This window comes from Dicentrarchus labrax, unplaced genomic scaffold, assembly GCF_905237075.1.
Source record: "Dicentrarchus labrax unplaced genomic scaffold, dlabrax2021, whole genome shotgun sequence".
Lineage (NCBI taxonomy): Eukaryota > Metazoa > Chordata > Actinopteri > Moronidae > Dicentrarchus > Dicentrarchus labrax.
The window spans coordinates 3,703,235-3,715,953 of NW_026136701.1; the positions used below are offsets into that span (position 1 = coordinate 3,703,235).

At 40.6% G+C, this 12,719-nt stretch overlaps 1 protein-coding gene, 1 long non-coding RNA gene and 1 other non-coding gene across 3 annotated transcripts; 1 reads left to right on the forward strand and 2 right to left on the reverse strand.

The window, feature by feature from the left end:
• The first annotated feature begins 79 nt into the window (after positions 1-79).
• On the forward strand, positions 80-11,611 carry dars2 (aspartyl-tRNA synthetase 2, mitochondrial). The gene is made up of 18 exons (XM_051396146.1): positions 80-703; positions 1,416-1,515; positions 2,679-2,745; positions 3,090-3,191; positions 3,506-3,601; positions 3,695-3,818; positions 4,064-4,110; positions 4,457-4,563; positions 5,663-5,732; positions 6,496-6,675; positions 7,622-7,729; positions 7,867-7,929; positions 8,685-8,837; positions 8,967-9,185; positions 9,296-9,406; positions 9,505-9,580; positions 10,566-10,757; positions 11,115-11,611. The coding sequence occupies exons 1-17, from the start codon at positions 529-531 to the stop codon at positions 10,751-10,753; spliced, it is 1,986 nt and encodes a 661-aa protein (XP_051252106.1). The 5' UTR covers positions 80-528; the 3' UTR covers positions 10,754-10,757; positions 11,115-11,611.
• On the reverse strand, positions 5,867-5,938 carry trnae-uuc (transfer RNA glutamic acid (anticodon UUC)). The gene has a single exon. It is a non-coding gene; the product is annotated as a tRNA-Glu (tRNA).
• On the reverse strand, positions 10,030-12,599 carry LOC127361593 (uncharacterized). Its single transcript, XR_007884313.1, has 2 exons — positions 12,023-12,599; positions 10,030-11,943 (listed from the first exon to the last, which is right to left on the reverse strand). It is a non-coding gene; the product is annotated as an uncharacterized LOC127361593 (long non-coding RNA).
• Between the last annotated feature and the right edge of the window lie 120 nt (positions 12,600-12,719).

A 12,719-nucleotide genomic window follows, 5' to 3' on the forward strand; every position in this document is an offset into this window, starting at 1 on the left:
TGCGGTTTATATCGATTATCTCGCTGATTGACTACTTCGGCCTAAAGGCGACATTGACGTCACATCCGTTTACGTACGGCCGACTCCTACCTGTGTGGATCGGCAGTGACCTGATGTGTACGGCGGCACCGAGCCCATCCACAGGAGCACAGAGCCGTGAGAGTCGATAACGCGGAACCAGGATCATATGAGGTGACAGCGGAGGGTTCTTATCCGACCCACACACACCCAGACCCGGTCTGTGAGCTCCTGTTCTCGGGGTTAGCGCTCTCATGTTGAATAACGGTGTCATTACATCAGGGAACAGCCTGTCTCTGTAAGAAGAGCTCCCATGTGCTTCATTCAGACAGCAGGACCTCGGACACTGTGACAGCCTGAGAGACATCCTGAGAGACATCCTGAGAGACAGCCTCAGAGACATCCTGAGAGACAGCCTGAGAGACATCCTGAGAGACATCCTGAGAGACAGCCTGAGAGACAGCCTCAGAGACATCCCATCAGCCCTGCTTGGCGCGGTGCTGCTGGGAAATGGCAGCCAGGGGCAGGTGTGTGCTGCAGAGAGTGTTCACTGTCCTCAGAGCTCCCACTGTCTGCAGCCAGGGCTCGGCTGTGACCTCCAGTGGAGGACGCCTGCTGTGGAAACCACACGTCAGACTGCTGAGCTGCTCAAACACACTGTACAGGTCCGATCCCCCCACCACAGGTACTGCTATCCCTGACTGATGCACCATGGGACTGAGTGGGGGCTTATAGTTTACTGTAGTGTGTATTTCCTTTGGGCAGTGACTCCCATTAGGGTCCACGATGGGCAAGTAAAATGCACACTGGTGTTTCCTTGAAGTTAGCCCACATGCCCATAATAAAGACTGGTGTTCATCTGTATTAACCTCACTGGTCAGTGAACTGCAGCTGATGGGTTTTTGCTTTAAAATGAGAAAGTGAGGAAACCAGCTGTTTACAGAACAGCCTCAGAATTTAGCTTCAGAGCAGAACACAAAGGTTACCTTTTAGCTAAAGTACAGATATCGATACATTTTACTCTGCTGTTACTCACAAAATGATCTGTACTGGACACCTTAGTCATTAGGTCATTCAAGTGAACATCAGACCTTTTTCACAGCAGACACATGTTTTTTCTGAAAGTTTAATGGAGTTTAAGTAGGGTGGTCCGATATGGTTAAAGTCATTATCGCAATATTCATTTGTAGCAGTATTTCAATATATATGATATATACAAATGTATATACAAATGTATACATAATGCCCATGAAATCATCCAACTTATGTTGAAAGCAATACGATCTCTTCCACTGAGAACTCTACATACGTGTTACACAGAAGTTGTTGTGTAATTTACTGGTTGTCATAAGATCATCGTCAGCTCCAGTTCTGGTCTGTTAATGGTTCTTCTGCAGGTCCCAGCAGTCTGTCATTCAGGAGTCACACCTGTGGAGAACTGACAGCCCATCATGTGGGAGAGAGGGTCTCTCTGTGTGGCTGGGTCCAGTACCTCAGGTATTATTCAGTTACTGCTGTTTACAACATTACATTAACATTATAATCCTAATAGCAATGAGAGCTAACAGACGAGCTAGCAGCTCTGTCAGGCTGTATCTAGACACAGCAGTGCTTTAAGCTAAATGCTAACATCAGCACGCTAATGTGCTCACAATGACAATGCTAACATGCTGTTGTTAAGCGGGTGTAATGCTTACCATGTTCTATGTTGGTTTAGCGAGTTAGTGTGTGCTAATAAACATTAAACACAGAGTGCAGCTGAGGCTGATGGGAAAGAAGCTCATAAACCAAAGCAACCACTGGACAATGTAACATTCTGACCCTGATGATGGCACAAAACAAACACAGTCCATTCATATCCATGTAAAGTAGCCTCTAGAACACTGAAATGAAACATTTGATTTACTAATACCAAATCAAATCATGAAATATTTATTAACCAAATCATAAGGATTCACTTTAAAATGTTAACAATTCATATTGAAACCAGGCAGGTCACACAATAAAGAATGAGGTAATGGAACTACAAAGTACTGATATAGTAAACTAAATAACTCATTCAGAATCACACAGCACACCTGTACTGTCCTCAGGGCACACCGTTTGGGACCCACTGCTCTAGGTATAGTTCAGTAAAAGCCATAAATCCGAGGATCACCAAAATTAGTAGGATTGGTCTTCTGGGGACCACCATGAATATCTTCACAAAATTGTATTGCAATCCATCCAATGGTTGTTGAGATATTTCAGTGTGGACCAACTGACAGACAGACTGACATTGCTATCACAAAATCCTGTGATGTCAGTAAACCGCCAGAGCCTCGTGCAGCGTCATATGACAGGACCTTCAATGTCTGACACTGTCACATTTTAATTCTAGACTTCCTGTGAGCTCTTTGATTTCTCTCTACGCACCTAATGACGCAATCCTATGTATGAGGAGCAGCAAAACTGTAATATATGTTATGAGCTGACAGTTCTCATTTGTCTCCCATGTGACCTCATACTGGATAAAACTGGATTTTAACAGTTAACCGAGTGAACCTGAGGCAGCTGCAAGTGAAAGTCGTTTGATCTTAAATAATTCACAGTAAAGTAATTCCAGTGTGCCGTGATTAATTCCGATTTTTGTATTTTAACAATGTTTCTGCCTCCAACAGGCAAGACATGTTTGTCATCCTGCGAGATTTCAGCGGCTTGATACAAGTTCTAATCCCTCAGGAAGAAGTAAGCATGAAAATGATTCAAACACCAAAATATAATATTATAAGTACAACAAATAACCTTAAAACATCCCCAAGTACTAGGAGTAGTTACTGTTAGACTATTGTATATGTTTCTGTTAGTAGGGGAACAGGGATTTGAACCCAGAACCTTCTTGTTGTGAGGCAACAGTGTTAACCACTGAACCGCCATGCCTCCTTTATACTCAACATACCACCTCTAATAGAGACACTGCTAACAATGATGTACAGCTATTTCCTGCACACTGAAGAGGCATTTAATAAAGTAAAAACTCAAAAGTTGTTTTATTTGAGTTTAACCTATTCTTTTTCTCTCTGTGTTTTAAGTCTGCCAGTCATTTGAAATCAGTGCTGTTTGATCTCACAGTCGAGTCTGTCATCAAGGTTACAGGAACAGTGAGACAGCGGCCAGCGGGACAGGAGAACAAGGTTAGTATGGAATATAAGATCATAACTGGCTAAAAACAAATCAATGGTAGCTTTATTTAGATTGGCTTTTTAATGACCATGCCAAAATGAAAAACAACCAACTGCCCGATCACAGCTTTTCAATTAAAAAAAATTTAAATAAAAGGCAGTTTTGAAGATGCAGTAGATTTACACTTAATTGACCCCCAAGGAAGAAAAAGCAGTGTTCCCATACCAGGAGTTGAACCTTGGCCACCTGGGTGAAAATCATATATATATATATATATATATATATATATATATATACTCTTTTTTTTCTGTGTCCATACCAACAGAGGATGCCAACAGGAGAAGTAGAAATCCTGGCTGAGAGTGTGGAGGTCTTCAATGTGTGCCGGACGTTGCCTTTTGAAATTAAAGACTTTGTCAAAGTAAGTAGCTCATGTTATATCCACTATTTTACAAAACACTCAAGCTAGTGATATCCTTGCTAATAATCCTGAGTGACTGTGTTGTTTGTGCAGAAATCGGAGTCTTTACGGATGCAGTATCGCTACCTGGACCTGAGGTCCTCTCAGATGCAGAAGAACCTCAGACTGAGATCTCAGCTGGTGATGAAGATGAGAGAATACCTCTGTAATGTGCACGGTAAGGAGAGCGAGAGTCAGTGAGGCGATAGGTTGCCCATCCATCACAGAGCCTTCACACACACACACACACACACACACACACACACACAACACATTCACATTTACTACATACTGCCCCGGAGTGTCCGCCCAATGTGACCTGCCTGTCGTTGGACTTTAGTGGACCAATAGTAGAATCCAGACCCTCATTGCTGAAGCATGATTAAAACAGTTTCTTACTGTCTCTTTTATTCTCATTTGTAGGTTTTGTTGATGTGGAAACTCCTACCTTGTTTAAAAGAACACCAGGGGTAAGAAAGGTCCTTTATCTTTGAATGATTTCTGCTGCACAGTATCAGAGTCACTATAGTGCTTCTTTGCCAAACAAACATTCAGTAAATGGAAGGATTTGTCACCCAGTTGCTTAATTATACATTTGAGAGAAAATGTAGGGGCATTACATAGTCTTGGCTTCCCTCATATTGTTGAACTTTAACTGAAGTTACCAGAACAAAACAAAATTATCGTGTCTTCACTCTAAAGGCTAACAAAACACAGGTGATATCATCACAGACAAACGCTAATGTAGCAAAGTACTTGTATATAGAGAGACTTATATGATGGCCAGAATATGTTCATCTGTTCTTTGTGTTTCAGGGAGCCAAAGAGTTTGTGGTTCCGTCCAGAGAGCCGGGCCGGTTTTACTCCCTACCCCAGAGTCCACAGCAGTTTAAACAGCTTCTAATGGTGGCTGGTATAGACAGGTGGGTACAGGCTTTCTTTCAGCATTGGTCTGACTGACATTTGCACAGTAATAGTAAGATGAATATCCAATACTGTGTGCAGTGTGTGTATGATGATCTGCACATGCAAAACACTCTGTATCATACATACCGTTATACTGTATATATACAGTATGAAGCTTGGGGGTTAGAGACTAGCTGGTGAACATAGTGGAGCATTTAGCAGCTAAAGAGACAGATATTTCCCTTAGGAGTTGGTGGAGACCAAAAACAGGGCTAAAAGAGAGTGAGTATTGGACTTACATTCATCAGGTGGACAAACACAATGCCAAATGAATGGTGATGTTGCTCTTTAACTGCTGGATGTGTTAATTAGCAACTATTTACTAATTTAATGGAACATATTAACTTTAAATAACAATGTTGTTCATGACTTGTTTCTGCTGTCCCTATGTGGTGTAGCTTATTCATAAAGCTGACTGACTCTGTTTGCTAATATTAGCTAATATTAGTTCAATTAAGTTATTGTGTGATGTTATTATATAATATTATAGGCCTGACAGTTATTTTCATTATTGATTAAGTTAAGATAAGATAGACTTTATTGATCCCAGCTCCAGATACAACACAGGAGATAAGAAAGTACACATTCAATTAAAATAGAAAGTTAAAAAAAAATAAAAATACAAGATATAATGAAAATAGAAAATAGAATAAGAGTTACAGTTAGTATTCAGACTTAAAATGTCACAAAATTATGAAAAATAATAGTAAGATATTGACTTTAAGATAAAGAGATTAAGCATGGTGTAATATGAATATGTATCATATTCTATTTGTTCATCCTACATTTTCAATGTGAAATTTTGATTTCCCTAGTTTAGGACGAGGTAGGGTCAAATGAAAATACAAGTACAGATACCTCCAATTTGTACCATGTGTACTACTTAAGTGTATGCACTTATTTACTTTCCACCACTGACAGTGAACAATCAATGGTCACTAACCAAGAGCTAAATCCCATCATGCATTACAAAGAGTCGACTGGCATATTAGAGTAATAAGCTGTTCTCTAATGGTCAACAGCCTTTGTGTTTGTCCTTTATTGTCACTGTGACAGGTACTTCCAGATGGCCCGGTGCTACCGAGATGAAGGCTCCAGACCAGACCGGCAGCCTGAGTTCACCCAGGTAAGACAGAGGCAGGATAACACACAGGCTTTATCTGAACCACTGCACTGTGCTCTCAAAGACCCTGCTAAAACATTGACATGTGGTCCAAGAATTGATATTGGTTTTTTGATAGGAAATTAGGTAAAGACTTGTTCCCATACCGGGAGTTGAACCCGGGCCGCCTGGGTGAAAACCAGGAATCCTAACCGCTAGACCATATGGGAATACATGGTTTTTATTTGTCCTGCTTGTTCAGTTGACCCTTCTGAAGTCCCGTTTCTTTTGCTCTGTGGTTCCAGTGACAGTTGAGCAACCCCAGTGAGAACCTCAACTTCCTCCTCTCCTGTACTTAGATATGGTATGTGCTAGCCTCGTCTGTGCTGAAAGACAACCCTATTTTAAATAAGTTTAAAAGATAAAAGCGATATATATGTATTAATATATATGTATAATACATACAGTCACATCTTAAGGTAGTTATGTAAGCAAGATGTAACTAGCTACCTAACAACAATTGATTTGCTATATTAGTGAACCTAAGATGTGACTTTATGGCTTTTATCACTTAACCATCTTCAAAGTGTAGTTGTCTTTATAAGATTAGCCTAGCACATAGCATATCTAAGTACAGGAAAGGAGCAAGTTGACCAAAAAATGGACGGGACAGAGAAAGGGTCAATTCCCCTTTGTACTTGATCCTGTTGTTGACTCGGACTTAACTAGTCGGTTTACGGTCCTGATCATATTCTCTGAATGGTTATGCTCTCATTATCTCTCCCAGGTAGACATAGAAATGTCTTTTGTGGACCAGGCAGGCATCATGTCCCTGGTGGAGGGTTTGTTACAGTACTCCTGGCCTGCAGAGAAAGGTCCCATTAAGGTTCCTTTCCAAACCATGACGTATGAGGAGGCCATGAGGGACTATGGTGTGGACAAGCCTGACACCAGATTCAGTATGAAGGTGGGTGATTGTGAGTTGTTTGAGGATAGCATGGAACAGCAAAATGATTCTTCTGACTTATACAAATAATTTCTCTTTATTACTGCTCACTTTATTATGAAGGCAGTACTTTTGAGTGTGTCAGGATCCTGTTAGAACGATGACTGTGTTTTCCACAGTTTATGATCCTTTAAGTTAAACGTTATGTTTACATTCAGTAGTACTCAGCAATATACATTGTGTATCTTTGAGCTCTAATAAATATGCACATTCTTCCCCATAGACATTTACAAAGCAGATGTTTTAAAGTGTTTAAAATCCTGCATAGTTTACATTCATGTTTACTAGCTAGCAGTCTTGTTCTTGCCTGCCATTGCTGGCACATGGCAGCATTTCCCTGTTAATCAGTGGAATAGTGTGAGACCATTGGCAGGAATATAAACAAAACAGGAACCCATTCACAGAAAACTGCTTCATAGCGCTACGAGAGGTCTAAAACTCCAGAGGAAAAATTTAAAGGACCAGTGTGTAGCTTTTAGTGGCATCTAGTGGTGAAATTGCAGACTGTGACTAACTGAACACTACTGGTGTCTGCATTTGATGACCTTGGAAAGAGAATGGGCTAGAAAGTTACAAAAAATGCAAAATATATTAATTTAAGTAGAGAGTAACTAGCCCAACACTGCCAAAGACCAATGAGAGGCCAGTCTCAGAAAAGGAGAACACTTGTGAGTGGTCTATTGCACAGCACACTGTGATGTGATGCCGGTCTGTTGAGCCACAATGAGCGTGGGCTGTGTTAACCCAAACAAACTGACTTACAGCTAAAAAAAACCCACTGCTGTTGAAGATGCTCCTCTGGGCGGTTTCATCTGTATGTTCAGGAGGGTGTGAATGTACCTGTGGGACCCGCAAACACATCTGTCACTGTCTGAATCCCTGTCTTTCTTCTTATCTGCCCGTCCAGTTGATGGACCTCAGTGAGGTTTTCCTATCCACGGAAATTAACTTCCTCAGATCAGCTCTCAGCCAACCAGAAGGCTCTGTCCAGGCCATCCGTGTCCCCAGTGGAGCGGTAAGAGCAAATCCATTTCCTGTTCCACCAGGGCATACTAAACATATGTTGGTACAAATCAATAAGAATAAAAAGAAAAAGCTGTTTGATATCAACTAAAACTCGATACTTGATATCTGTCCTGGGTTTGCCTACAGAAACTATTCTCTGGGAAAGATTTGGAAAACGTCAAACAAACCGCCAAGACTCAGTTTGGCCAGGTAGGTGTGTCTTTACTCTTTTTCTCTTTCCTTACTTTCACATTTAAAACATTTTTTTAATTGTGTTGTGAAACATTTTCGAACTCACCACTTCCTGTTCTGTGTGTTCAGGTCAGTCTTTGTTGTTTTGTACTAATAATTCAAAAATGGAGAATGGACGCAGGAAGTACAATCAGGAAACAGAACAAATGAGGATTCAAAAATAAATAAAATGAATGGTTGGGACACAGACGTTGTTTCAGTTTCACATGGTGCACGACTCTGAGCCCATGTAGAATGTGTCTGTGTGTATGAATATATATAAACACATAGTAATGTCACAGCAATCACAGCAAAGGGTGCTGGGTGGCGTGTGCTGTGGTTCACTTTATCAGAGGTTAACAAGTAGAAGCAGGCTACAGGACGCACTATGCATCGTAGCGTGTGAGCAAACAGGTTCCTGGCAAATATTTTGTGTACCATAAACCGGACCAAACAAAACACAAGTGTGGCCAAACAATGGTTTGACCATAAACAACTTGTGAAATACAGTAACAGTGAGGGTTTATAAGAGGCTGTGAGTGGAGACAGTGGCTGTCTACAAAACAGTTCTATAAATGTGAACGTCACTAGAGATCATTGGGACTCATCATCTGGGAACCATGAATCAAATATTTCACGGCAATCTGTGCAATAGTTGTTGATATATTTCATTCTGGACCAAAGTGTATTTTCTCATTGTGTGCTCTTTCTTCATGTGTATGATTTGTCCCAAGGAGCTCAGCGTGGTGCTGGTCAACGAAGACGGGACATTGAAGTCTGTCCTGAAGAAGCTGCTGTCTGTCTCAGTCACAGATGAGCTGCTGCAGAGGACAGGAGCCGAACCAGGCGACCTGCTGCTGATAGCAGCCGGGTCCCTCCACACTGTGGTAACGGACTCAAACTTGGATTAGATCAGACTCATGAAGGGGAAAAGTTGTACACTATAGCAAGCAAGGATGTATTTGTATGTTAATTCGTCTTCTGTCTCTCCATCCTACTGTACCTCCCGCTCTCAGCGCCCGTTGCTGGGTAATGTTCGCCTGCTGTGTGCAGAGCTCCTGGAGTCTCGTGGCGTTTCAGTCCGTGACCCTTCAGCCTTCCGCTTCCTTTGGGTTGTGGACTTCCCTCTCTTCTTGTCCAAAGAAGAGGAGCCGGAGCAGCTGGAGTCAGCCCATCATCCATTTACTGCTGCACTGCCAGAGGACACACAGTTACTGTACACAGAGCCACACAAGGTAGTCACATTGATTCACTCAAAACCTGATTGATTCTAACTTTTTCTAAATACATTTTCAGATATTTAGAAATAATCATACATCATGTGGGATGCATCTGTCCTTCCCAGGTACGTGGTCAGCACTACGACCTGGTGTTGAATGGCTGTGAGATTGGAGGAGGCTCCATCCGCATCCACAACGCCTCAGAACAGCTTTATGTCCTGAAGAACATCCTCAAGGTCAGTCATTGTATATTTTGCCAGTGTTCAGCCTACCTTTGGAGTTGTGTTGAATCAATTAGCTTATCATAACTATTTTTGAAACCTATCTGCTGCAGGAGGATCCCAGTCTTCTCTCTCACCTGCTGGAGGCTCTGGACTCAGGAGCGCCACCACATGGAGGCATTGCTCTGGGTATGGTTGACCACAGCCTGCTTCAGCAATCGCTGAGCTAGTTCAGGACAGTAAAGAAATCTATTTCTACACATTTTGATTTTGTTTTTTATTTAGGGTGCTCACTTCAGGGAACATGTTGACCCCCACAATAAAACCCAGACCATAGTCAGGAACCACAGACACCTCCTCCACTCCACCTCCTGTGGGCTGATCCATTAAGCTGTCAGTCTAAAAGCAGTTTACCGCTGCTCCCACTGCTGTTTGAGCTCACAGTGTTACAGATCAGTGTAGGAGCTGCATCGGATTGCACTGTTATTGTGAATAATAAGCTGCAAATTACATTCATTACATTCTCCTATCACATCACACTCCCTGGGGAGGTTTAACACCACTGCTCCTCTGCTCAGTTTGCTGTGTTCAGTGTGTTTCTGAGCTAGATGCAGGTCCTGCTGCAGACACTTGTGGCCTGGCTTAACTGTTTTTTTTTATTTTTATTATTCTTAACACCTTGTACACATATGATATCCTCATGTTCAGATACTCCTGCTACAGCTTACAGTTAAAAAAATCTAAAAGCTACAAGTTATTAAAGTGTTTATGTACTGATTTTACAGTTGAGCAAAACATGACAATTACGATAGATTTAAGGTTTTTAACAGTAAACTTTACTGTAAATTAAAGTATTAATATATAAGAATAAAAACACAAAATACAGATACATAGATACAACCAGTAAAACGTGTATATTATGTATTATTATTGTGCTTGCTAGCTTAAGAGGCAGGCTGACATGTGGCATGCAACTTAGATATGAAAAACTGGAATTTGACATCAGGGTTAAAGTGTCAGTGGTGTATTGATCAAATATTTATTGTATGCATACAATAAATGATTCATGTAATGTGCAATAGTGCTACTAAAATGCACAATTCATGAGCTAAAACGTGAAAATGGTTATAAATGTATTAGGTTGTCTAATTACTCTAAACTTATGCTTTGCTAGGGTTTGACCGGCTGGTCTCCATCATTGTCGGGGCTCCCAGCATCCGTGATGTCATTGCCTTTCCCAAGTCATTCCGGGGTCAAGACCTCATGAGCTGCGCCCCTGACTTTGTATCTGAGGAGGAGCTGAAGTCTTACCACATCTCTGTCAAATGGCCTACAGAGCGAGGAGGAGAAGAGGAGAAGTGAGGAGGTAAAGAAAGATATCAGAAAAAGGAGTGATGTCTTCAGAGACACAGAATATAAATATATATATATATGAATATATGACACGTTTACATCATATCAATATTAATGTAGAATATCTATGTTTATACACGTATATCTGTTCAGTCATCATATTCTATATACATATTATAATTATATTATTATAAATATTATTAATATTATCATTATATACTGTTATTAACAATAACACTACCATCATGTATCTATCTGTCTATCTGTCTATCTATCTGTCTATCTGTCTATCTGTCTGTCTATCTGTCTATCTATCTATCTATCTATCTATCTATCTATCTATCTATCTATCTATCTATCTATCTATCAGAAGACGGAGCGTGAGGACGAGGAGAGAGATGAGCAGACAGCCAGCGGGCGGTGTAGTAGCCTATGAAGATGTCTGCCAGCTGGTTGGGAGATGTGAGGAGGAGGAGAGAAAATGAGGAGGAGGTGATGTTGTGGCTGCATCTCAGACTATTACTGAGAAAGGGAACATGGAAACAGCCTACAGTATGGAAATCTGAAACACTTACTGGTTTTACAAAGAAGAAACGCTTACTACCAAGTGTCACTGATGGCAAACAACACTTGAGGTTTATAGATACTGAACCGGTCTTATGATGGTGGTTCCTCCCAGACCAATGCATCATATCATGCTTCTTTAATAACAAGACATTTTTCTATAAATGATTAATAATTTCCTCCGTTTAAAATGAATGTATTAGAGCTGTTTATTTTGTATTGGTGTGTGTCACCTAACGATCCAAATGTTGTTTCAGAGTGTGTTCAGTTGAGAAGAATAAAACTCTGGAGAAACACTTCAAACCTGTAATTTGTTGGGACGCAAAACAAGTTCAAGCATACTGGGAGGGTAGTGTCACAAATACAACCAGTGGGAGCTGTATTGTTCTGGATGTCCAAGGTGTTTGTGAACGTGGTTTGTTGTGATTGTTTTTATAAATACAAACACTAGTATATTTTTGAAGGGGAGGTTTACCCAAAAAAGTGGAAAATACATACTTACCTACCTGTAGTGGTCATGCAGATACAGATTGGTGACAAAGTAAAATATTTTCTTTGTTCATTGTATATGCATTCATCATGAAAATAATAGAAGGAGGCCTGTTGGAGGTCCAGTGTGTAACATTTAGGAGGATCTGTTGGCAGAAATGGAATATAATATTCATAGTTATTTTCATGATCACCTGAATATAGTAATAGTTGTGTTTTCGTTACCTTGAATGAGCCATTTTTATCTACAGAGGGAGCAGGTTGCCTTCCATGGAGTCTTCCATCTTTCTGCAATAGCCCAGAACGAACAACACCTTTTTACATGCTTCAAAGAGGAGGGTGAAGCAAGGGAGTTGTAATCAGCTACTTCACCGATAGATGCCACGGAATCCCACTGGTCCTTTAACAGAGGTGGATTATGTATTGCATTGTACTTCACCTCTGAAAAGGAAGTGTGAACACCCTGCTGATGGGATGCACAAGAGCCTGCATAAAATATATACGTGTCTATAACCAAAACACTGATTATTTGAAACAAATGAAGCTATTAGGCAATTATTAATGAACACAATAATTGATCACTGTTATGCAAACAAATAGGGACAGTGGAGCATTTAGCAGCTAAAGAAACAGATATTTCCCTCAGGAGTTGGTAGAGACCAAAAACAGAGCTAAAAGAGTAATGTTGCTCTGTAACTGTTGGTTGTGTAAATAAGCAACTCTTTGATAAACAAAACCCCCAAAATGTGACCTTTATTTTTAAATGTTCTATAACTGTATAGAGTAAAACGTAAAGATGGTTTATTTGTATCCCTTTTTAAAAACCATATAAAGAATTATTTCTACAAACAGCGGCTATAAAAAGGAATAGAAAAGAACCCCAAACAGATGACGACAGCAGCGATAACCCGGAAGAGAAGTA